General features: G+C 39.4%; 1 protein-coding gene across 1 annotated transcript in view; it reads left to right on the plus strand.

The window, feature by feature from the left end:
- The window catches only part of KPNA3 (karyopherin subunit alpha 3), a 49,875-nt gene extending 37,007 nt beyond the window's left edge, over nucleotides 1-12,868 (plus strand). Inside the window, exons 10-17 of the mRNA XM_051779324.1 lie at nucleotides 550-594; nucleotides 3,124-3,255; nucleotides 4,418-4,546; nucleotides 6,226-6,330; nucleotides 6,463-6,534; nucleotides 6,636-6,798; nucleotides 7,744-7,838; nucleotides 10,327-12,868. Coding sequence (XP_051635284.1) covers nucleotides 550-594; nucleotides 3,124-3,255; nucleotides 4,418-4,546; nucleotides 6,226-6,330; nucleotides 6,463-6,534; nucleotides 6,636-6,798; nucleotides 7,744-7,838; nucleotides 10,327-10,425 — 840 coding nt within the window. The 3' untranslated portion in view covers nucleotides 10,426-12,868. The remainder of the gene's footprint in view (nucleotides 1-549; nucleotides 595-3,123; nucleotides 3,256-4,417; nucleotides 4,547-6,225; nucleotides 6,331-6,462; nucleotides 6,535-6,635; nucleotides 6,799-7,743; nucleotides 7,839-10,326) is intronic.
- The last annotated feature ends 9,805 nt before the right edge of the window (nucleotides 12,869-22,673 follow it).

A 22,673-nucleotide genomic window follows, 5' to 3' on the forward strand; every position in this document is an offset into this window, starting at 1 on the left:
TTCCAAAATGTAGGTAAAGTTTTTGAAACCTTGTGAAGTATGATACTGTTAACTAAACTTTAGTGACATTTTTAAAGTGAAATAAAGAACAGAGAAGCTTTTACACATACTACTTTACTAAATAAAAAACTCTGTTCTAAGCAGTCTTATCACAGCTCAGTTTTATATTTTCTCCTCATGTGATTATAAAAATAAAACTTTAATCCAACAGGTTGTGTGTATTGATACTAGGCTAATGATTTTTATTTTATGTGTGGTGACAAAGCTTTCAAAATAGCAGACGTGTATCTTATCTCTGTTTGCTTGTTTTCCCTCAAAATACAATCTGCACTCTGTGTGTCTGAAATATAGTCCTGTCTCATATTTTTACAAATTTTAAATACAATGCACATATTTTTGTCCATACTTTGAGGGAGTGACCAGCTGCTGGGAAGTGTGTGAATACAATATGCTAATACAGACTCAAGCTAAGTTGTGACTGCAGTACTTGGATTCTTGATAGTACCACTAGTTTTATTCTTTTGTAATGACTGATGAACTTCTTTACAGATTTTGCCAGCATTGTGTGTTCTCATTTATCATACAGATATAAACGTAAGTACTTTCTAAAGTTTTCAATATTTAAATTCTCTGTTTTCTCTAGAAAGAAAAAGCTGCAGGATTGTGTTTAAGTAGCAAACTTGGTTTTGTGCATTAATTTATTAATAATTAGTAAATACACAAATAGGAAGACTAATATAACTGTAGTCTCTCAGAGCACAAAAAAGAAAGTGCAAATACATTTCTGAAATAACCTTTTCTAAAAGTTGGGATTTTTGCATCCTTTACTTTAGAAATATGTTAAAAAATTCCTATCTTGCAGAACTGAGCTCTAGAAAATGCAAGTGCCAGCTTTACCATCAGCTTCACTTTAATTCTGCCCCAATTTAAAATTTTGCATAGAGGATATATAATGCATGTGTTAAAAAAAATACATTTAATTCCACATATCAATCAAATATTGTGAGTGTAAGTGTAAACCTGAATTTTGTAACCTGTTGGGTACCTGACTTCGCAACCTGTTTCACTAAAGAAATAACATGTGAAAACACATTTAAATAAACAGCAATAAACTATTGTTTTCTGGCACCTTTGACAACCTTCATGTTTATAATACTAAACCTCCAGTACTTCCCACATTCCTGCTCCATGGGTTTACCTATATTTTTCCAAGTAAGATCCTTGGAAGTGTAGACTTACTTCCCAAAGCCATACATTGGGATTTCAGAAACAAAGATCTCTGTAACTAAAGATACCAAGCTGCTCTTCTTCTCCTGTCAGGCCTTTGTAATCTCTACAGTGATCCTTTAATTTAGGGAAGAAGGAAGTGAACCCTTGTGGTGGGTCTGGGGATAAAGCATAAGGTTGGTGGAACTGTCATTCGTTACTTCCATGCTGTAGTAGTGGTGTTTCTGCTGCTCTTTTAATGGTGAAGTGGGCTTGGCTCCATGAAATATTTGCACAGTTTAATCTGGGATTTTGCCAGGGTTTTCCCAGTGTAATGAGTGGGAGACAGCACATGGTGACATTTCAATGCGTAACTTGGACAAACCTGAATGGAAATACTTAGCAAAGCCAAATATACTTCAAACCTATAGGCAGTTTTCCCCTGCCAAATCTGAAAGCTTTTGCAAGCAATGATTGTATGAGAGCTTATTGAAGTAGATATGAGAATCTGTGATTCCAGGTTTTGACTGATCTCAATTAGGGTGTCCGTCATTTTGATCCTGAGAGTCAGGTGCTAGTTTGGAGGTACCAGTCTGGTCCCAGCCTCTCTGTACTGGAGCAGCAAACCTATCTTTGGAGATGAGTCAGTGATGCAGGTAGGTCAGCCCACAGTCCTGTGAGCACTTCTGGCGGCTGCTGCTCTCGTCACCAACAGGGCTGTGGGGCAGCAAACTGGTGAGGCACCATCTCTCACTGCTTCTGCTGCCATACTGGCTCCACTGCAGCACATTCTGCTGTCCCTGCAGCATAGGAGGTGAGGGCAGCAGCAGGCTGCATCAAGAGAGCATTAGGTCTGTGCTGGCTGGCATCTGGAGCTGGGTGGAAGCAGCCTGTGGGTCAGGACTGTGAAGTCCTTCCTATGTTTTCAGTACTGCAGTACTCAACTGTCTTCATAGCTGGAAATTTTAAGTGGGTATTTTAAAAGTAGACCAGATCTAAGTACCTCAACAGATAATGTCCTTTGTGGGCTCTAGATTTCTCTTCCTGCAGTTCCTAACATCATCTCTATGTGATGTGATATCCCTCTTTCTGCTGGCTTTGTTTCTGCTTCAGATACTACCTTTCAATGACTGTACTTTTGTACCTTTCTTTTTTCAAGGGCTTTCAAATCATCCTTATCAAGTCATCCATGACTTAGTCTTTACTTTCTTTAGGATACTCAAAATGCCCTGCAGGATAGGCATTTCTCTGTGGGTTTTGCTTTGCTTGAACACTTCAGTAGTTGCTACCTTACAATATTTGCTAGTCCTTTAGTTGGTATAAGAACTCCTTTCCTTTGCTGTGGATTTTATTCTTAATATGAAGGCAGAAAAAGGCATATATCCAGAACAGTGTGCAGTTTCAGTTGAGAACTGCACTGGATCAAAAATGCTGAGGTGTAGACAGATGGATTAGAGACTAAGGAAATTATAAATTCCATAATTAAAAGATAGCACAGCTAACAAATTTATAGCAGTGCTAAGGAGGCTGGGTTGGTATTTTCTTCAGGAAGTTACTAGCACAACTACTTATCTGAGCTGTTGTCTACCTGGTAAATGCAAATCAAGCCAACAGCTTACCTTTGTGAGATGATGTATGCTGTCACTTTATGCACCAAAATGTGCTATTTAATTAAAAAGGAATTTGAGAGGACATGTAGAAGTTACTATGATGGAACAAATGGCCCTATTTTTTATAGCTGTACGTAATCTAACATTTTACTGATTAGATCTCATCATAGTCATGTTTAAGTTTTTCTTAACTAAATTGCATGCTTTTTCTCCCCACTCTCAAATACATGGAATGTTCACTAAATTAAGTTTCCATTATATGGATTTTTCTGTTCAATGTGTAAACCATGTTCTCTCCAATTTGTAGATTCTTGTGGACACTGTTTGGGCTTTGTCCTACCTAACAGACGGTGGAAATGAACAGATACAAATGGTGATTGATTCTGGAGTTGTACCTTTTCTAGTTCCCCTTCTGAGTCATCAAGAGGTTAAAGTTCAAGTAAGTCTGGTTCATTTGCTCTTGGATAGTCTTTTGTAAACTATTTGCTAAAATATGTGCCTTAGAGCATTTATTAGTGGAGTTACTGAGATAAGCATTTATAGCTACATTTTGTGCAGGTAAAACTGAACAAAAAGTGTTACCTACACTGGGGAAAAAAAGATTATTAAAATGAAAGAAAACTCAAGCAAAACAGTTCTGATACAGTTTTAAGTAAAGTGACAGGTTAAACATTAACTGTGTGATTACAAGGAGTGCCTTCCTTTAGGCCTAAAATATTTAATGACAACAGATTTAAACTTTTCCAGAATTCAAGTTATATGCGCTCTTTCTGTTGCTGCGTACATGGTACTGCATATTCTGTCTGAATAGTTCATGGAAGTTAACTAGTATTTTAGGACCTTTGGGATGTTAAAATATTTGCAGATGCTGAGTCCTTTTGGTGAAGTAAATTTGTAATTAGCTATGAAAGGTAGGTTGACTAAGCTAGTTTCATTAATTTTGAAGACAAAGGGAAACTAAAAGTTAGTTAATGTGTGCTTGGTTTTTATAAACCAGACGCTGTAATGGGGAGGTTTTTTGTGTATCTGTGCATTTTATGTGTTTGTTTAGTTTGTACTTTGGATGAGACTTGGCTGTGTTGAAATTTGTCAGACTGGTTCACTTGATGAAAAGGAGTCTCTCCAGTATTCTGTCACTTGTAAAGCATTTACTGACCAGTACATAAAGATACAAAGTCCACTTCTGAAAGTCAGCTGAGACTCAGAAAAGTAGTCGAGATGTTTTGAATGCCCTAGTGGAAGATGAATGGAGAAGTAAGCAACACTGGCAGACATAGTTAGAGCCTAGCAGCCATTATTGTAATTGTAACACAGATCAGATACTTGATGGATTAATCGTCTGTTGTTTTAATAATCTTTTATTTCTAATCTATACACTTTTTGAGTTGAGCTGCACTGCATTTATTCGGTGATGTACTGTGTGTTTCTCTTTTGATGGAACAGTACCCATTTTTGTGATGTAGCTCACAGGATGAAGTGCTAAATTGCATTTAGCAAAGTGTTTTTATAAAGAGACATCTTAAAATTATCTTTGTTTTAGCATAAGTAACAGCGATGTCTTTAACATGCAATTTTTTTTCCTTCCCACTTTGGATATTCAGACAGCAGCACTGAGAGCAGTAGGCAACATAGTAACTGGTACTGATGAACAGACACAAGTTGTTCTCAATTGTGATGTTTTGTCTTATTTCCCAAATCTCCTGACGCATCCAAAAGAGAAGATAAACAAGGTATGATTTGTTTCTTCCTAACTTAATATTTTTGTTTAAGAAATAAAGCAGTAGCATGTGCAATATTACGGAAGAATTTCTTACAGCTCTTACATCCAGCATGTGAGCAATTTTGTATAAAGATGCGGCCTTTGAGGCTGGTGCTTAATTAGGGCTGAAACCAAACATCCATAGTGAGTATCCATGCATTGGTGTTGATGCCTCATACTTTCTGGGAGGACTGATGGTTTTTGCTTTGGAGTGTGATACTTTTTCCTTTCATTCGCAAAGTGAGTGACTGGATAACTTCAGTTACCGTTTTCCATAAATAAAGGCTGTTACTTTTGGTTGAGTCTAGTGAGTTGCATAAGACTGATCCAGTTTTTCCACTCCAACTTTTCATAGTGAAGTTTGTTCTCTTGTCCATCTTCACCTTCAAGGAAGGAGGCTATACCACTGTGCTTTTCTGAAAATTGCCCCTGAATTTCCTCTCCTTCCTTTTGGCAGGAGCAGCTTCACTGCTGCAAAGATTGGATGAAATAGGGAGAGTTTGATGAAACAAAGTGATCGGGGTCCTCTTTTCCAAAGCTATATTTTATGTTATTTGCCTTTTTCTTACTCATTGTGCCATCTTCCACTGCAAAGATGGGGCTGGCTGAGGAGGAGGCTTTTTGGTTGAGCTTGCATGATTCCCCCACTTTTAGTGTATGTACTATTGAGGTGAAATCTGTTTGTGAGGAATCTCTGTTTCTTCAGGCCCTGAAGAACTGTGAAGAGCTCTGAAGAAGAGATAACTCTGACAGTCAAACTGATGTGATTTATTTTTCCTGCACTTCCAGTGCTCACAAAAGAATGATAAAGAGCTCTTCTGAATGCCAAGAAATTTTTTTTATGTAAGAGGAGTCTAGAAGTGCTTTGAATTTTGTTTCAAGTGTATATTGTGAGGGAAAATACAAATAAAAGCAAGATACACATCTTTTAAAAAAGTGGAAACCCATTATGTTTTTTTCCTGCAGTGATTCATAATTGGCTGCTTGACACATCTGTTTGACTTTTATTTAAGATCGGAGCCTCTTTAAGATGTACTGCATTGCCTTGACAAGTATCCCCCTTTGTAACTAGGAATTTTTTAACTTCCATGACATAGATTTTAGCTATGTGAATGAACCTCCAGAAGGAGTAACTAATGAGCAAAGTCACAGGACATAAGCTTTGTGAGCATCACTTCATGTTTCAGGAAGAAAATGGGATGCGGAGTTAGTCTTCCTTGTATCCTGACAGAAAGCTACTACTGAGCTGTCAGTAGTCGGATTACAGGATAAGTCCTTTTTTTATGAGGCTTTACCAGTTTTCCTATTTTCTTGGCAAAACTGATTGAAAGTTTAAAGCGTGTCTGTGACTCCTGCAGTGCAAAGAGGATATAAGGTTTAAGTCAGTATTGCCTCTGATGTATGGAGACACTCCTTATGTAAAAAAGAATCTGGCCATGTGAATTAAACATATCACATATCACTTTTACATTGATTCCCTGCTTGTTTGGCTTTCATAGTGCAATAAAAGTTTGTGTGCCAAAAGTGCTACTGGGGAAGAAACCTGTTTAATGATTGGTTTTGAGATGGTTTGGTTTGATTGGGTTCTTTTTTTTATCTGATCACTAGTTTTTAGAAGTGTTTTGATTTTTTTGTTTTCTCCTATTGTAGGAAGCAGTTTGGTTCCTTTCCAATATCACAGCAGGAAACCAGCAACAAGTTCAGGCTGTAATAGATGCTGGGCTAATCCCTATGATCATACACCAGCTGGCTAAGGTCAGTCACACTATCAGCTATGCAAGTTGTCATCCTCTTTTTATAAATCTGACATGAGGAGTTTGTGATTTTTAATAAGTTTGACAGATGTTTCCATGCTAATTTTAATGAGCTAATAATTTTATTTTTCAGGGGGACTTTGGAACACAAAAGGAAGCTGCTTGGGCAATTAGCAATTTGACAATAAGTGGGAGAAAAGATCAGGTATGTGTAGTGGGATTTCAAGTTGTCAATAAAATGTTGCACATGCAGCCATTTGTAAGAAGCACAATCTTGAAAGCACTTTTTGTTTTTTAATTATTAAGGTTGAATACCTTGTACAGCAAAATGTAATCCCACCGTTCTGCAATCTACTCTCAGTAAAGGATTCTCAAGTGGTACAAGTGGTGCTGGATGGCCTGAAAAACATCCTGATAATGGCTGGTGATGAGGCTAGCACAATAGCTGAAATTATAGAAGAGTGTGGAGGTAAGACCTTATTAAGCTTTTAAAAAATTTGATTTGGTGGATATTCTGTCTTCCCCTCACTGCTGTTGATGTTTACTGCAGCATTATTTACCACAGGCTATTTGAGTAAACAAGCAGATTTTTGAAATGAGAAAAATTACTTTTTTTTCTGTTTAGTTTGGTTTGGAGATGGTCATGTGTTAAAGATGGTCAATTCTTAAAGGAGTTTTCTGTAGCTTAGGTATTTTTTAGATTTTTAGGCTTAAATAAGAATTGCACTTCTTCATTTTTTTCATTTGATAATTGCACATACTTTGTCCTGTGGTAAAACACACAATTCTTGTTCTAGTTCATTTCCTTGGAAGCAGTTTTAGGATCATAATTTCATCAACAGATCAAAGCCAGATGAGAGGAGTCTTTTTGATATTGTAATCCAGGTTGTAACACATGCTAATTAATGTATTATAGTAAAGAGATATTGAAGAATGTAATACACTGGAAGCTTTTCCCTTGTGTTATTCCATGTGCAGTTTGAAAATAGGACTAGTGTTTTAACTTCTCTGAGTATGAGGCTTTGTCACCTTGATGTTTGAAACTCATAGACAACATACGAATTTAGCCACTTCCTTTTGGTGATGCATAGAAGGCACAATTACTAAACCAAAAGCTTTGTAGTATATAGAAGTCTTAAAAAATATAGAGTGTTTTATCTAAAAAGAGAGAAAATTCCATTATCCATTGTTCATAAAATGGAGGATTCCATGGCATCTAAAGTTCACTACTAAAGTAACTACTTCTCTTTCCTCTCAGAGACAAGGATAGCTGCTGTGTAGATATTTTCAAATGAGCTACATCTATTCTAGTGTGTTTCAGTAGTAATGTTTCATTATTTTTCTTATTTTCTTCTAAGTAGTCAGTAACTCTGGTTTAAACTTATAAAACTCTTCTCCATTTTCTTTTATTCAGGGTTAGAGAAAATTGAAGCCTTGCAACAGCATGAGAATGAAGACATTTATAAACTAGCATTTGAAATCATAGATCAGTATTTCTCTGGTGATGATGTAAGTATGTTATAGATGGAAGAGTATATGCACTGTGCTGCTAGCTTTTTTAAGTACATTGTCGCTGTTCCTCAGTTACAATTGTCATGAACGTACATTATCTGGAAAGTCAGTTTTCCTTCTCCGTGTTCAGTACAGTTTCCCTCAAGTGAAAGTCTTTGAAGAGTTTCTCTATACCAGGACTTTTCTTCAGCAAGATCGAGAGGACTACTCTAGTTTTGCCTAATAAACTGATGACGCTGACCTAATTTTGTCACACTGACCTGTAAATTGACATATAATTACTTGTCATTAGAATCTAAACAGTTCTCTGTCTCTCCTTTTTTACTTTCTCACACATCAGTCTTTGGAAGGGGCAGCACATCCTTACTTTAAGATAGTTTCTGTATTTCAGCTCTGTATTTGCTCAGTCTGGATTCTTCGTTGAAAAGAGTCATCAAAACTGTTAACACTTTCTGCAGCTGATGGATCTAGACCATCTGGTATTTTGTTTCACCCAGATTAGGTATTTTGACCCTTTGGTTCTAGCTCTTCCTGCTACTCGCTGCTTGCGAGTCCCTGAGAAGCACTTCAACAAGCAATTTGAAGACAAATTATCTTTTCCGGGCCATCCAGGGTGACAGCCTAGCAGAACTGTGTCTTCAGTTCTTCTCTTAAATTGAACTCTCCAGATGCCAGCTCTAACTTTAGGACTCAATAGTTTTCAGTTCATGAGCCCAGCATATGATTGGGAAGTTACTCAGCAGAAGTTAAGATATGTGAAAAGTTCACTATGCCTCTAATGATTCTCAGAGCAGTGTCCTAAAGTCTCCATAATGACGCTGAGACTTCTGTGTCTAACTGAAGAGCATAGTCTAGTTGGTGTTTGTGGAAAAACACCTCACTGAGGATAGCACTCTCTTTTGTGCATTTACTTTTTACATTAACACATTTAAATCTATGCCTGATTGGCTGAATATGCCTCCTTTACTCAAGAGCAAGACTTTCCTTCAGATTATCATTTATACCATTACTATGTTTTCTGGAGCTTCTGAAACTCAAAACTGTAGAAATTCCATGATTGGGAGACAAAAATCAAAGCATGAAACCAGGCAAATTTTCGGGCAGTAGCTGTAAGTAGAAAAATAACCTTTGTTTGAGGATTGGTAAAAAGAAAAAGAGAAGAGGAAAGGGGAGGGGAAGGGAGGGAAGAGGAGAGAAATCTCCAAATTGCCCTAGGAAGACAAGAGACTGATTATGTTACCCTGCTTGGTAGTGTTAAGATGGACTGCCCATGGACTTCAGGATCTTCTGTATTCTCATTAGATGTTACTGGCTGCTCGATGTCCCTCTATTGTTAATTCCGTCTGCTCTTTTGCTGAGCCCTGTAAAGTGGCACACATGTACTTTAGGACTGGCACTAACAGCTTCCTGACTTCAGTTTCTTGTGCTAAAGGATGGTGAACTTGGGCAGTGTTACTTTGTAGTATCTCTGCACAGGACGGAAGTGCTAATTATCAATTCACAAACATTTTGCAAAGCATTCTGAAACTGGATTCAGTCTTCATGTGGGCATGACATCCCATGCTTCCTCCTGCGGATTGTTGCTGCCACCAAAGGCTTTAATCTCTTCCCCTCAGTTTAGGTATCGTTACCCAAAAGAAAGGGAAACAAAAGATTTTAGGTGAGTCAGTTCTGATGTCCACTCTACTGCAAGGCCGTGTCTCAGAAACCCCACACCCAGGGGCTCTTACCTGTTTCAGAATGACACACGGTCTCAAATGAGGCTCAGAGAAAAGCTGGTGATTTGGAGGAGGATGGGTAGGGCTTGAAGTTGTGCATATTGATGCTACTGAATATGTTATTTGCTGTTCCTTGAGGCATTAAATACCTACATTTTAACTTCCTCTGAGGAAGCTGGGTGAAGTTGCCTACTGATGCCTTTCGCTCTGTATCCCTAGAGCAATGAAGTGCTTTTGGTTTAAACCCAAATTCAGATTGCCTTTATGAGAGCTATATAAAACTGCTCTGAAATGAGGAATTCTAAATCCTTCAGATTCTGATAGGAGATACTAAGAACTCTTTTAAGCTTTATGTAAGTATTTCTATCAGCTGCTGATAAAAAATTATTTTCATGTTGAAAGAAAATGGGAGAAAGTACAAAACTAATTTCGGAATTCACAACTAGTGATTAGACAACTCCAGAAGTACTAAAAATTGGCATTGAAAATTAAACTGCACAGCTAAAATAGCAACTACTTTGACCAAACAGCAGTGTGGTCCCTAACCATTACAATTTTCTGTTTCTCTAATGGTACTAGAACAGAGCTGATGTTTGTTCTTTTAAAATATATTTGAGGAATTGAATTGGAAAAAATTATCTAATTTTATTGCAATAATATTAAAAATAAAAAAGAAAGAAAATATGAGCATTTGTGAATCTCTTTGACATGTACCAAATTGTGCAGGGAATCAGCCTCTAAAGTGTTTTTGTTGTTGTATTTTGTAGATCGATGAAGACCCCAGTCTCATTCCTGAAGCCACTCAAGGAGGTACTTACAACTTTGACCCAACAGCCAACCTTCAAACAAAAGAATTTAATTTTTAAGTTCAAAAAAAGTGCAGCTTCTCTTGTCCCACACCAGTACGAAGCACCACCAGATGGCTACCAAGTGAAGAAACAAAAGGCTCCAAGACACACATGCCTCTTCGTTTTGATGCTTCTAAAGCAAGCCATGTATCGGTCACTTTGCAGTTGCCAAACATCACTATCACATGGACTGTAAATGCATATGCATGATCTCTTAAACTGTTTCAGAATTCTTTTTAACAGTCCCAACTACCTTTTTTTGCCTTTTTCCTGGTGCCACATGCTGACAACCGCAATCTGCAGTTTTGTTAAGAATATTCCATAGTGGTGGCACATTGGCTTTCCACGGAAAAGTAGCTTCTTTGGAAAATGGTGCGCTGTGGATCAAGACACTTTGGTATGATGCATACATTTTGGAAGACTTTACAGGGGCCCAGTTTGCTCTGAGCCTCCATCGTCATCCTCCACAAACATATACTTTATGTGGAAGAATAGATTCAAAAATGCAAGCCAAATGAATTTCATTGGTGAAACTGAAATAAAAGTAACTTATAAAAACACAACACTTGGCAATTGATTAAACACTTAAGTTTAAAACAAACAGAAAAACTACTTCAGCTATCAGTAATTGATGTGTGTTCATTAACTGCCTCAGAAACCAGGGTTGGAGAATGAACTGTTGATTTGGACTGGTAAAGCTTTTGCCATTATACCTAATTTTTGAGAACAGCGAGCCCTATTTGACCACTCACTTCAGCCTGTGTGTTCCTGCTGTTTTGAAGTAATCAAATGCTGTGCATGGTATTTTACCTGAGCTACAACCTGTTATGGACTTGAACTTCTGTTTAAGCTGAAAGCAAGAGTCCCAGACTGTAGAAAAAAAATTCTGTCCAAAAATGTAATAGTTAAAAAGAATCTTGCTTTCAACTTTCAGTAGTCAATATCTTTTGTTTTAAATTGATAATTGGATATGGTTGATTTATATTGGGTTTAAACTGTGGAGCTTTCATGTTTACTGTAATTTAGTCTTAAACTATTTTTTACTTAGTAACCAGTGCTTATGATGATGTGGTTGGCAACAAACCAGCAACTACTTAGAAGCGTCATAAAAGCTTCATTCTTGGAGTATTGGAAGAGTAATTCAGAAATTAGTCTCAAATCTTATTCATGTGATTAAAAACATACAAACTGGTTGATGTGTGAGGCTGTCTGGAAGCTGCCGTTATTCAGCATAAACCTGATGTGCAGCGCACATTAAATAACTTTATATAAGGTATGTGAAGTCATTGCTTTTGGAAAATCGCCTGACCCAGTCACTTTCAAAGGGATTTTGGTATTGCTGGGGTGAAGATCAGTAATTTTGAAATTCTGTAAGCTATCACACAAACTGGTTTTGTTGCTGTTGTTTACTGGGTGTAATTTCCCAATGCATTGATGTGAAGGGATAGAAAAATCTAAACTAATTTAGTTATTGGATGTGGGTTGTATTTACTGTGATGAAGATAAGGACAGATGCCATCAGAGCTTTGTGGATCAGCTGTTTTTCCACTGATGAACAACACATAGCAGGTGTGCATTCATTAAATATATATCTGCCAAGGTGGAGCCACTTTAAAGAGTGAGTTGTCTTGTATCTCAACTGGATACAAGCGTATGTTTAAACTGCAAGATTTTTACTTGCTAGATAATCTGTTTTAATATAGTGGTTTGGCCTCTGATTATTTATAGGTTTTATAAATTTTAGAATCAATTTCTCTTTAAGGTGGCTCAGATTTTTCAACTCTTGTGCACATAAAATTGAGTTGAAGTTCATTGTGCCTTTTTTCTTTTCCCAAAAGTTGAGTTGAAGCTTCATATGGTAACTGCATCCTATTCACACACTATAGTCTAAAATCTTGAAACTGTGTGGTGTTCGCTAAAAAACTAAACAATAAAAAGTCAAAGTTAGGTAAGGTCACAAAGTTTTTGTGAAATTAGAGTTCCAGCAGATGTTATTGTGGACAAATATTTCCTCCCTTCTAATTCAGTCTAGTCTTCTGTACACCATATAGACTGATGGATACCCGGTTCAGCCTACGCTCACTATTATCCTAGAGATTACATACAAATTGATACTGAAAAAACAGTTTTCCACTACTGTAAAGATTTGATCCTTTTCTTGCACTCAATGCATTACATTAAAAGTGAACATCGGAGAACTGTTTGCTCAGTTCTTTCTGCTGTGACCTTATCAGCTTTTGATTGGGATTGCACCATTTCATAGTTAATAAAGGAAACAAAGTATATTGCTGCACTTTTACGTTTTCAGAACAGTGTTTAAAATTGCATTGTTTTTATTATTTTTTTAAACTATCAGTTAAAATAGACTAAAACGTTCTTTCAAAGAGGCATCTAAATGTGTTCCTAATTTTGTATATGGGCTTAGGTTTTGTAACCAATAAAAAGCTGCTATCAAATACTATAAAAAAATTCAAGAACTTATTTTGAAGGTTATGGAACTGCTTAGTCTTCATGGATTGGCTTAGGGGTTTTTGTCTTTGACTAGATTAGTTAGCAGAACTCCTCATCGAAGTTTGAAGTATATTGCAAGAATGAATAAAATAAGCTACTGCAGTCATCTCTGAAAGTGGATACGGAGTTTTATACTTTGTATGAAGATGTTTCCCACGTGTGTACAGAAAGCTGTGGTAAGTGGGCTGCAGCAGATCCACGTAACTGTTGAATAGTGACTTCAGTTCAAAGATTTGAAGGGGGACCATAATGTCAAGGAACTTTCACAGTCATCTTCTACCTCCAGAAATGTCCTTTCCGGGCTCCTGGTGCTAGGCTGATTGCTGATTCTGCACTAATTTTATGCTTGAGATGCTGCACAAGTGGGCCCAACTCCTGCCCAGTGTGCATTGGGAGGGACTGTGCACCAAAACTGGCCTTCAGCAGGAGGCTGCCTTCCATGGCTCTCCATAGCTGGGAGGAATGGCCAGAATCCCTCACCCCAGGCACCATTGACCCCATTGGGTGCTGCTTGGGAACAGATTGGAGCCATCAGAGACTTGCATTGTCCAGTAGCCTCCTAACTAGTACAGTCTTGCTTTAATTATGGGACAGCACAGTGGAGGGAAACCTCTTGAACTGCTTGAAAGGTGCCTGTGAGTGCAGCTATGGCTTTGCCATCCTTTCTCTGTGTCAGTTGGCTCAGTCGCCTTGAGAAACGCTTCTCCCCATGGGTAGGTTAATGATGGAATGAGCTTCCAGTGCTGTATTTAAATCTTTACAAATGCATGGGGATATAAAGGACAAAGATTTCATGAGATTTCCAAAAGCCACTTAATCCCTTTGGTTCCTTCAAGCTGACAAACTGAATAGTGTTGGGTTTTTGCAACCTGTTAATCATCCATTAGGTCTTACCTAGGGGACTTGACAAACACTACATTGGAATAAATAATGCATTATTTTAAGAGATGTCTTATTTAGAGAGAATAAAATCTTGAAGATATATTAGTGTCCCCCATACTTCTAAAAATATAAACATTTTCATTTTGTTTGCTTCATCTCCTAAATAGAGAAATGAGTAAGAAGATCCACTGGCAGGCAGATTTTGCATTTTTTATTTTCATCTGAGTGGACTGAATGATAGTTCAGGTCCACTTTTGTTATTCTGCTCTGATCTATAATGCCCTCTAGATTCTGAGTGTCTTTCAATGTAGTCATTTCCACCAAATCAGCCCCATTGCGTTGTGTTCCTTTTATTTCATTGCATAAAAAGTACTCCCTTTTGTGGCATAATTATGCTTCTATTCAAACATATGTAGGACAACAAATTATGCCAGGCCATTAGGAAGCCCTTTTCAGGAAGAAAAGGAAAAAAACCCCAATCAGTAGAAAACTGGGCTCCAACAGGCAAAGCACTGGAAGACTTTGTGGCAGAGGTTTGTCATGATTGCCACCATCAACTTGGTGAGAGCAGGGGCAGCGTGAGCTGGAGCTGCCTGGGCTGCTCAGCTCTGCTTCAGGGCAGGACATTACTTGAGGCTGCTCAGGAAAATTGCATCCTGTTGGGATGTGGAGTTAGAAACTAGAGCAGCTTCCTGCTTTCCTGATTCTGGTTTGTGTGTACATCATCCTGCCAGAGAAACAGTAATGGGCAGGTCTTATCTGTGCTGCTGGCTTGGACCCAGAGGTCTCCAGCTGCTGCTGCAGGAAGGAGCAGCTTTCTCTTTAAGTGCATTCATGGTACAGCTTTCTTGAGCAGCATCTCAATTCATAAAGGAACATAAGAGCTGGGTTTTTTCCAACCCTAGTTTTGAGAAAATATGTTGGGGAGATCACAGCCTTGTGTATCACACCTAAGAACATTAATACCATGATTCTTTTGTTTTAAAACAAAGGTTGAAGCCTTTATACTGCACTCTGTCTTCATATACAGCAGTAAAATAGGTGAATGTCACCACACAACCCGAGAGGAAAAATGGCAAGTTTTGTGAAGGATTTAGACACCCTGCAGGAAGACTCTTCTCTGGACACGGTGGGCAAACTGCAGGGGGAGGTTAGTTTTCGGTTTGCTCAGTACATTTAAGTAGGGTCCAGGGACACACAAAGATGTGGAAAATAGATTAACCATCCTCTTTCTTGAGTGGGGTCCTGTGGAAAACTGTGGTGGTTGGATTTTTTTAATGTGCTGAAATGGAGCATAAGGGAGCTCATGTCTGCATTTTAATTATTTGGAGGCTGATAATCTTTAATGGCTTTGTTTGTTTGTTTTTAACCCCAACTCATGGAGCCAGATGATCCACCCTAAAAGATTCTTTGTACGAAAAAGGAGGATGAAATTGAACTATTTTGCCAGTGGCCTCAGCACGTTCGGTTCTGGGTTTGTGCAGGGAAATGCTTAAGAGAAGGAAGCCACAGCGCTTGCCCTGGGATTAGACCCATCACTGTTCCCTTGTGTTCAATGCAGTTCACAGCTGTTTTCCCCAGCATTTCATACTTTTATATCCTGGTAGGGCTCCCTGAAATCTAGATACTGCCTACATTTTATAATAATGAGAATAAGGGATAAATTCTTTCTGTTCTCCTTGCCGTGGTGACCCTAGCTTACAGGAGGAATGACCACTGGGAGGTCTGGCCCTGTCCCTGTAATTGTGAGTGTGTTTGACATTAGTTCTTTAGGAACTGTTTGCACGGTCATAGATTTTGTCATTTTAAGCACAGCAGCACATAAATCTCAGGGGCTCAAATATGTGTAGGGGGGGTGTTTGGACTTGTCACATTATCATATTTAAATCAAATACATAGAAAATTTCAAAAAATTGTCAAAAAAATGAATGGCCTTCCAGTTTTTGCATCCCTCGATCTCTGTCATGCTTCACATCCAACAGCCATAGACTTTATTGGTTTAGAAAAAATATTAAAAGTAAAAATTAAAAAAAAAGTTAACCCCCCACCAATTGAAACAGTTCAATTGCTGCTAAAATTCTGCCTTTAACATGGAAAAATCTCTGTCCAGAGGGCTCATTTGTGAACACTTACAGGGAGCTGAATGTGCCAGACACTTAGTGATAATACTTCCAGCTCTGTAATCTCAGTGTTTCAGGGCTCTGTACTGAAATGTTTAACCCTTTGCTGAGAAAAAGGCCCAGTCCAAGGGGGTATTTAACAAGGAGGCATCTTGCTTCTACAGCAGGAGGGTGTTCCTTCTCTCCCTGCTATCAAACTGCTGGAGTTTTAAACCCAACCTCATTGTAAGCAGCACAGAGCCAAGTGTTTGCACTGAGCTTTGCATGGCTATTGATATCCAGGGAGATGTTTTTAGGGGAGCTCAACCAGAGGTCTGTGCTTGAAATATTAAAAACTGATGGAAAGGGAAGAAATCGCTTTTGGTAGCAGTCACAGTTTTCTCTATATTTGATATTTTAGTCAACTTTTAAACTCTTTAAGTCCTTCAGTTTCACTGACCTCAGTTGTGTATTAATCTAAATTTAACAGAAGGCCCTTAAAGATGGGAAGGGGCAGATGTTAGGGCAGGAAGGGTTTGTCAACCACTGCAAGAGCCACCCATACCCATCCCTGCTACCTGTGGTTGGACCAGCAGTCAGGGCACCCTTGTGCTCCCCACTTATTCCTTTATTCTGACACCTTTTGCTGGGCTTCACGTGAGCTCTGCTAGCTCTGTTGCAGGTTAAAATGCATTTCAGCCCAAGCAGCAGCAGTTGTTGAGCTGTGGACAGACCAAGACACATTTCTGCAGCAATCTCTGCAGTGTGGGAATCTTGGTGTCTCCAAGGTTTTCTGGCAGTCTGCTCCCCAGCCAGGTCCCTCAGTTAGAGAGCACCTTGTTCCCAGTCCCTCCTGCTTGCTGAGGGTATTTGCCCAGGCCAAAGTGAGTGTTAGGCAGGATAGCAGGGGAAAACCACATTCTTTTGCTTCCAGGTCATTTGGGAAAAAAAGCTGTCCTCCTCACACAAAGCCTGCCATGGCTGCAATCCATGCAATGCTAAACCAGTGTGGAGGCGTGGCGAGTTTCCCATTGACCATTCCTGCAACTGACTCTGGTGAGCGTCACCAAGCCTGGAATGACCAAGTCTCCTAGAAAAATCACTGTAGCTTTTAAAAATTATTTTCACTGCTTCAAAACATTTAAAATTTAAAATTAAATTTTTATGGAACACTGATACTTTCTGTTTCTGGGAAGATTGTTGTCCTGAAGCTACATTGCAGAGTGCGTGCTGCAGCACCAGCCGTGGCTTATTCCCTCAGACTGGAAGTGCTGGGTTGTTGCTGAATACAGAGATGTGCAGTGCTGGGAGTACACAATGCTGTGGCCCAAACTAGGTATAAATAAAGCAAAATCCAGGCGAGACATGACAAAAACACGCAGTCTGACCCAACTTCTTAGTTTTCTTGACTCTGAAGTTGATGACTTTACCAAAGCAGCCTGGTTTGGGTGTAGCTTTTATTTTGCAGCCAAAATTTCCTGCACTGTCCCTGTTTTTCAGAGTTTGGGTATTTTTTTGCCTTTTTCTTTTTTTTAACAGATGTGTTATTTATAGTACTGTTTTATCTTTTTTCCTTTTTAAAAGGCTGACATGACTTGTAGTGCAGTACTTGTACTGGCACCATGGGTAGAACATGCAGTCTCAAAATTCACATCCAGTTTGTTGTCAAAAGCTCTTTCCTGGGGCATGTCACCTTGCAAGAAAATGACAAGAAGTTCCATTAAATTCCAGCACCAAAATAAGACGAGCTTTATGAGCAAGAACAGACCCTCACCTGATCATACTCTCCCAGGAAAGGTCTCAGCTGTTATTCTTCTGCCCCAGGAAACCTCCACTTTGGTCTTTCCAAAGTCCTTTCCCTCCATTATCAAACCTCATATGGGCCAATGTGACTTCGTTCTCTCACTGCAGAAACCAATGGCTTTGTAACCCCACACCACTGTTGGGTTAAAAAGCAAACACTGCTCCTATGTCTGAGGCAAAGCTGAGCGTTACTGCAGAGCTGCTGATCACCAAGGGGTTTTTGTGTGCAAGTGGCTGTGGCCTGTTGAAAAAAACCCCTCATTGCCACATCCAAATGTGGTTAGCCAGCACAGGCCAAAAAAACCTAATAAAAATCTGAGGCCTAAGGGAGAATCTAAGAACAGTTCATCAGCTCTGGATGCTCCAGTGAGGTTGTTTCTCACAGCAATTAGCAGACAAGATGTTAATGGTGCCAGTCTGGTTTAAAGCATTAGAGCTTTGGAGGTGAGAAGTGTCCAGATTGGTTTGGAGCAGAGGTTTGTTGTTCTGGTCTGACCACAGAGAGAGGTGGCAGCGGCAAGGTGGAGAGGGACACACTTGTCGGGTCTGGATCGATATCGCTTTCATAGCAGTTGGTTAATTTATCTGTTTGGGTTTTTTTTCCTTTTGGCAGGAATTTTATACAAGTCACATTGTGTGAAGTACGAGATGGGGGAATGATGCACTTCCAGCCATGGATGCATCGCTGAGGTCCTAATCCAAATGCTAGCCCTCACCTGGCATTTTTAGCAACATCCAGAAGGAAGGCTCAGGGCTGCCACTCAAAAAAATGCATAATGAAAAAATTAAGTACTGGATGGCTTAGACTGCGGCCAGTTAATTAACCCTTTGAAGGCTGAAATGTCTTGAACTGTAGTTTGTCATTTGTCTTAATCATTATTGCATGACTGGTTTTTAATACCATTTGCCAACAGTATCGGTTTTTTTTAAGAGGTGGCATCACATGCAGTTTGCTCCTTATTTTTTCTTGGTGAGTTACATGTGGTGAGTCTTTATAGGGGGTATTTCAGGTTGTCTTTAAGATGATGTAGTTACTTTACAGCTGTCAGGCGTATTAAGCAAAAATTAAGACATTATACTGCATTATACAGCCTGTGTCCTAAAAAAGGAGGGGAGGTTGGAATCTTTTTTTCCATGTTGTAATTGAAAAGAAAGCTCTTCTTGGCCTTTAAAAAACTCTTATTGACCTTTCTTCCCCCAGGCATTTCCCAGGTCTCTGGCTGCTGCCCTACACTCTTCCCCTGATGTTACAGCCGGTCACAGCTCCCTCTCATGCACCCCGTGGCTGCCTGTTCCCTCTTTAAATAGTTTCTTGGCAACCACTCATGCCCTCACCCTGCAGCCCTGGGATCTCATGGTTCCCCCTCTTATCTCAGGCCCTTCAGCAATACTGAAACCCATCAGGGAAGTTCCATCAATAACTGCAGGACAAATGGCATGTAGGTCCATCCAAAGACAAAGCAGTGGCTCCAAGAACAGAAATCTGTTAATGCATAAGTAGGAACCATTTTGTGTCATGGACTGGCTGAAAAATGGAAGTTAGGACTGACCAGGGAAAAGGTGAGTCATCCTTCCTGTACTGGTGAAGAGAAGGGGAAAAGGTGACTCATCCTTCCTGTACTGGTTTTAGTGTTGGTTGGGGTTTTTTTTCCAGTTTGCTGCTTTTGTTCTCACTGGAGGTGGATGGAAAACTGCTTGACAGGAATTAGAAAATAAATCTGTGCTGGGTTCATAGTCTGGAAAAGGGCTTGTTGAAGCTGCTTTAAAAACCAGCCCTATAGAAATGTTAGTAAATCTGAGTAATTAGCTATGCTCTTTCATAAACAGTGTAAAACATGACTAAAGTGTCCGGGTGTCCTTGAAAAAAGCAGCAGGACATGGAGGTAATTCCCACTGCAGTGATCCCTGCAAAGCAGAGAAGGGATGGGAGGTCCAAGGGTTCGAGGAGCTGATTGCCTTGGTCAAGGAGGCTGCTCTGACATCTGCAGGCAAGGGTAGGTGCTTAACTGTATGGCTCATCCCAGTGGAGTGGTGTCTGGGAAAATTAATGCATAATTATGGATTCTGGTCATGTTACTGTAAAGGTTAAGACAAACCAGAGCACCTCTTAAAGTGCTGTCGAACCTCCATCTTGGAGACATTCAAAACTGCTGCTCTAGGCCTCAAGCAACCTGATTTAAGCAGAGTTTTGGACCAGATGTCCTTTCCAAACCCTGCTATCTTATGAGTTGACCACTTTTGCCACTACATTTAGCCCAAGGCCACAAGATTCCTGGAAAAGCAGACCATATTAACAACTAAATACTGACCAGGACAGTTAAAGATTGCTGGTGAAGCTGTAGGAAGATACTAAGAGAGTCTAGAAACAGAATGCAAGTTATTACAAAGGTGATGAGGGGAAAAAAACAGGAGTCAAACTATTCCCAAGAAACTTTTTTCCTTTACAAACAGCATGAAATAAATGCTGCTCAGAAAAAAAAAAAAAAGAAAAAGAAAAAAGAAAATAGAAGAAGCTTGCTGTTTCAAACTTCTCTTTGCTTTAAGACACCCAGTGTTAAGGATAGCAAGTGGATAGACTGAGCACTTAGAAAAACTGGTAAAAGAGAATCTTGAGCAATCAAGAGTGGGCTCTGTGGTGTATTAACCCAAGGATACTTCGAATTTGTGAGGATCCTGAAATAAAAGTCTGAGGATTTTTCTTTAGCCTGCTGCTCAGAGAGAAGCTGTGTTATTTTAGAAATTGGTGCAGAGATTGTGACATTTATCACACATCCAGGAAGATGGAAATTAAGTTTGAAGATGCTCTCCTGGCTGAAGTCCATAAGGACAGATGTTTAAGGGATTAATACCACTCCATATGGCAGAGGGTCTCCTGCAGGATTACCAAGAAAAAGCAGTAACAAACTTCCCTCCCTCTGGCTGGCTGCTTCCTGCAAACCGCCATACTGCTCCTTTTGAACCAGGCAGGAGTTTTGACACTGAACCATTTAAGTGCTGTTGGGTGAACGTCCTGCAAGCCTTTGATTAGAGCAGTGCAGTGCTCGTTAGATTGACTTGTTTTAAGGTGTTTCCAATGCAGGAGAAAAGACAAATAATTAGAAGTAAACTCTGTGTTGCTGTTTCAGAAATTATGACCCATCATTGTTTTGACAGTCTCTAAACAATGGCATAAATGGGCTGAGTAATGTGACCAAGCGTCTAGAAAAGCCTTATTCCAGAAAACAAAGATAGTAAATCACATGATGCCCCGTGAGATGGGTTGTTTTGCCAGATTAGTGCTTCAGGGGAAGCGAGAACACTTTCAGTAACTGGGATATTTCTTCATCAGTTTCAGACAAATTCAGGGTCACCACTGCCCCTTCTTCCCCACCTCCCACTTTGCTATTGTAATTTTTAATTGGTGGTATATATCAAAGGCTGGTGGTCATCTGTATTTGCTGCCAGAGTAGCCTATTTTTTCCCTTTTTAAAGTGCTTAAAAAGCACTCATGGGGGGATGGGAAGCCTTTGGTGCCTCTTTTAACACCAGCAGACAACCCTGAGTGAAATGCAGGCATTAAGAATCACTTAAGAGTAAAACATCACCAGGACAACCTTTCAATGTGTGTTGAATTTAAACCATTGATGATGCCCCACCCTAAGGTACAATTCTCTGTTTTGCACCATGTAAGATGCAGGACCAAAACACCAAGAAACTCAATAAGGACAATTTTGTTTTGGCATGACAATGCAACACAGAGCCTTTTGCATTGTGCCTCTAGGACTAGTGTTCAAAAGGGCCATGTGAGTTTCTGAGAAGATGTGGCTTTTTTATGTGTTGGCAACTGGGTTGCACTGATGACCTGAATTTGTTCACCTTTGTCTAGGTATTAGCATCCGTGTTGTCTGGCAAAAACTGCCTGCTCTGACTGTGACAGCCTCATACTGTGCATTGGAGCCTTGTGTGTTAGAGGCAAACGATCACCTACAACAAGCCCAAGGTGGATCAACCAGCTTATGCTACCTGCAAAGATTTAAAGACGTGACTTTGTCCTTCTTACCACGCAGAGAGATTTGTCATGTAATTAATTATACAATTCAGTGCTGCTTCAGTATCCTCATAAACATGATCGCTTAGGCCAGATCAGCACTGGAGCACTGTTTTATTGCATATAATAACTCTACACTAACACAGCTAAAAAATATGACTTTTTCCATTGGGAAGGATTTCTTTTATTGAGACCTTCCTATAAATGTCTGATTCTGTTTCTCCATGACAGTCTAAGCTCTCTATTCCAGCTGCTGTCTTCTATGGAATGTGGCTAATAATAGCACCAGTAACAGCTGGATGGTTAATTCCTTAACGACTGTTAAATGCTCTGGTATGAACAGAAGAGGGTTTCACCGTGTATTTCTCCTTGGTGTTTCTAGGTTGAATATGTTGTTCCTTGAAAGCAGCTGACTTCTGAATAGAAACAGAAATGGAAATTTTGTGGTCTATCTATCCCCTTCCCCTATTCATTTTGTAATAAGGCAGGGACTACTATGAGATATTTTAATTTTAATCCTGGATGACAGAATTTTGGATACAGGGCACATATTTTACAGGTTTTTCCAATGGTAGGCTGAGCAGGATTGGACAAAGACCATCAGTGCCACACAGGACCCTGTCCTGTCGTGAGCTGCCAGGGGCATTTTCATCTGCTGCAGACAAAACAGAGTGTGGAGAGACCTTTGGTTACCAACCTGCCTGTGCCTACAGGTGCCCATGGTTATGAACCAGTGGGTTCATGGAGTGGCCTCATGCAGTTTCAAAAAGTCTGAGAGACAGGGTTTTTCTTGGCTGTTCAGACTACCATGAGGATATTTAGAGGTTAACTGGCCACGCAGACATATTTGCAAGCATCTAAAAGTCAGGTCTGATTTCTTTATATTTAAATATAATAGGAAAATGAGGTACCATTGTCATGAAATCAGTATTTGACAAAAAATA

Source organism: Manacus candei, unplaced genomic scaffold (genome assembly GCF_025592945.1).
Source record: "Manacus candei isolate 608988 ecotype Guabito, Panama unplaced genomic scaffold, ASM2559294v1 h1tg000014l, whole genome shotgun sequence".
Taxonomy (NCBI): Eukaryota; Metazoa; Chordata; class Aves; order Passeriformes; family Pipridae; genus Manacus; species Manacus candei.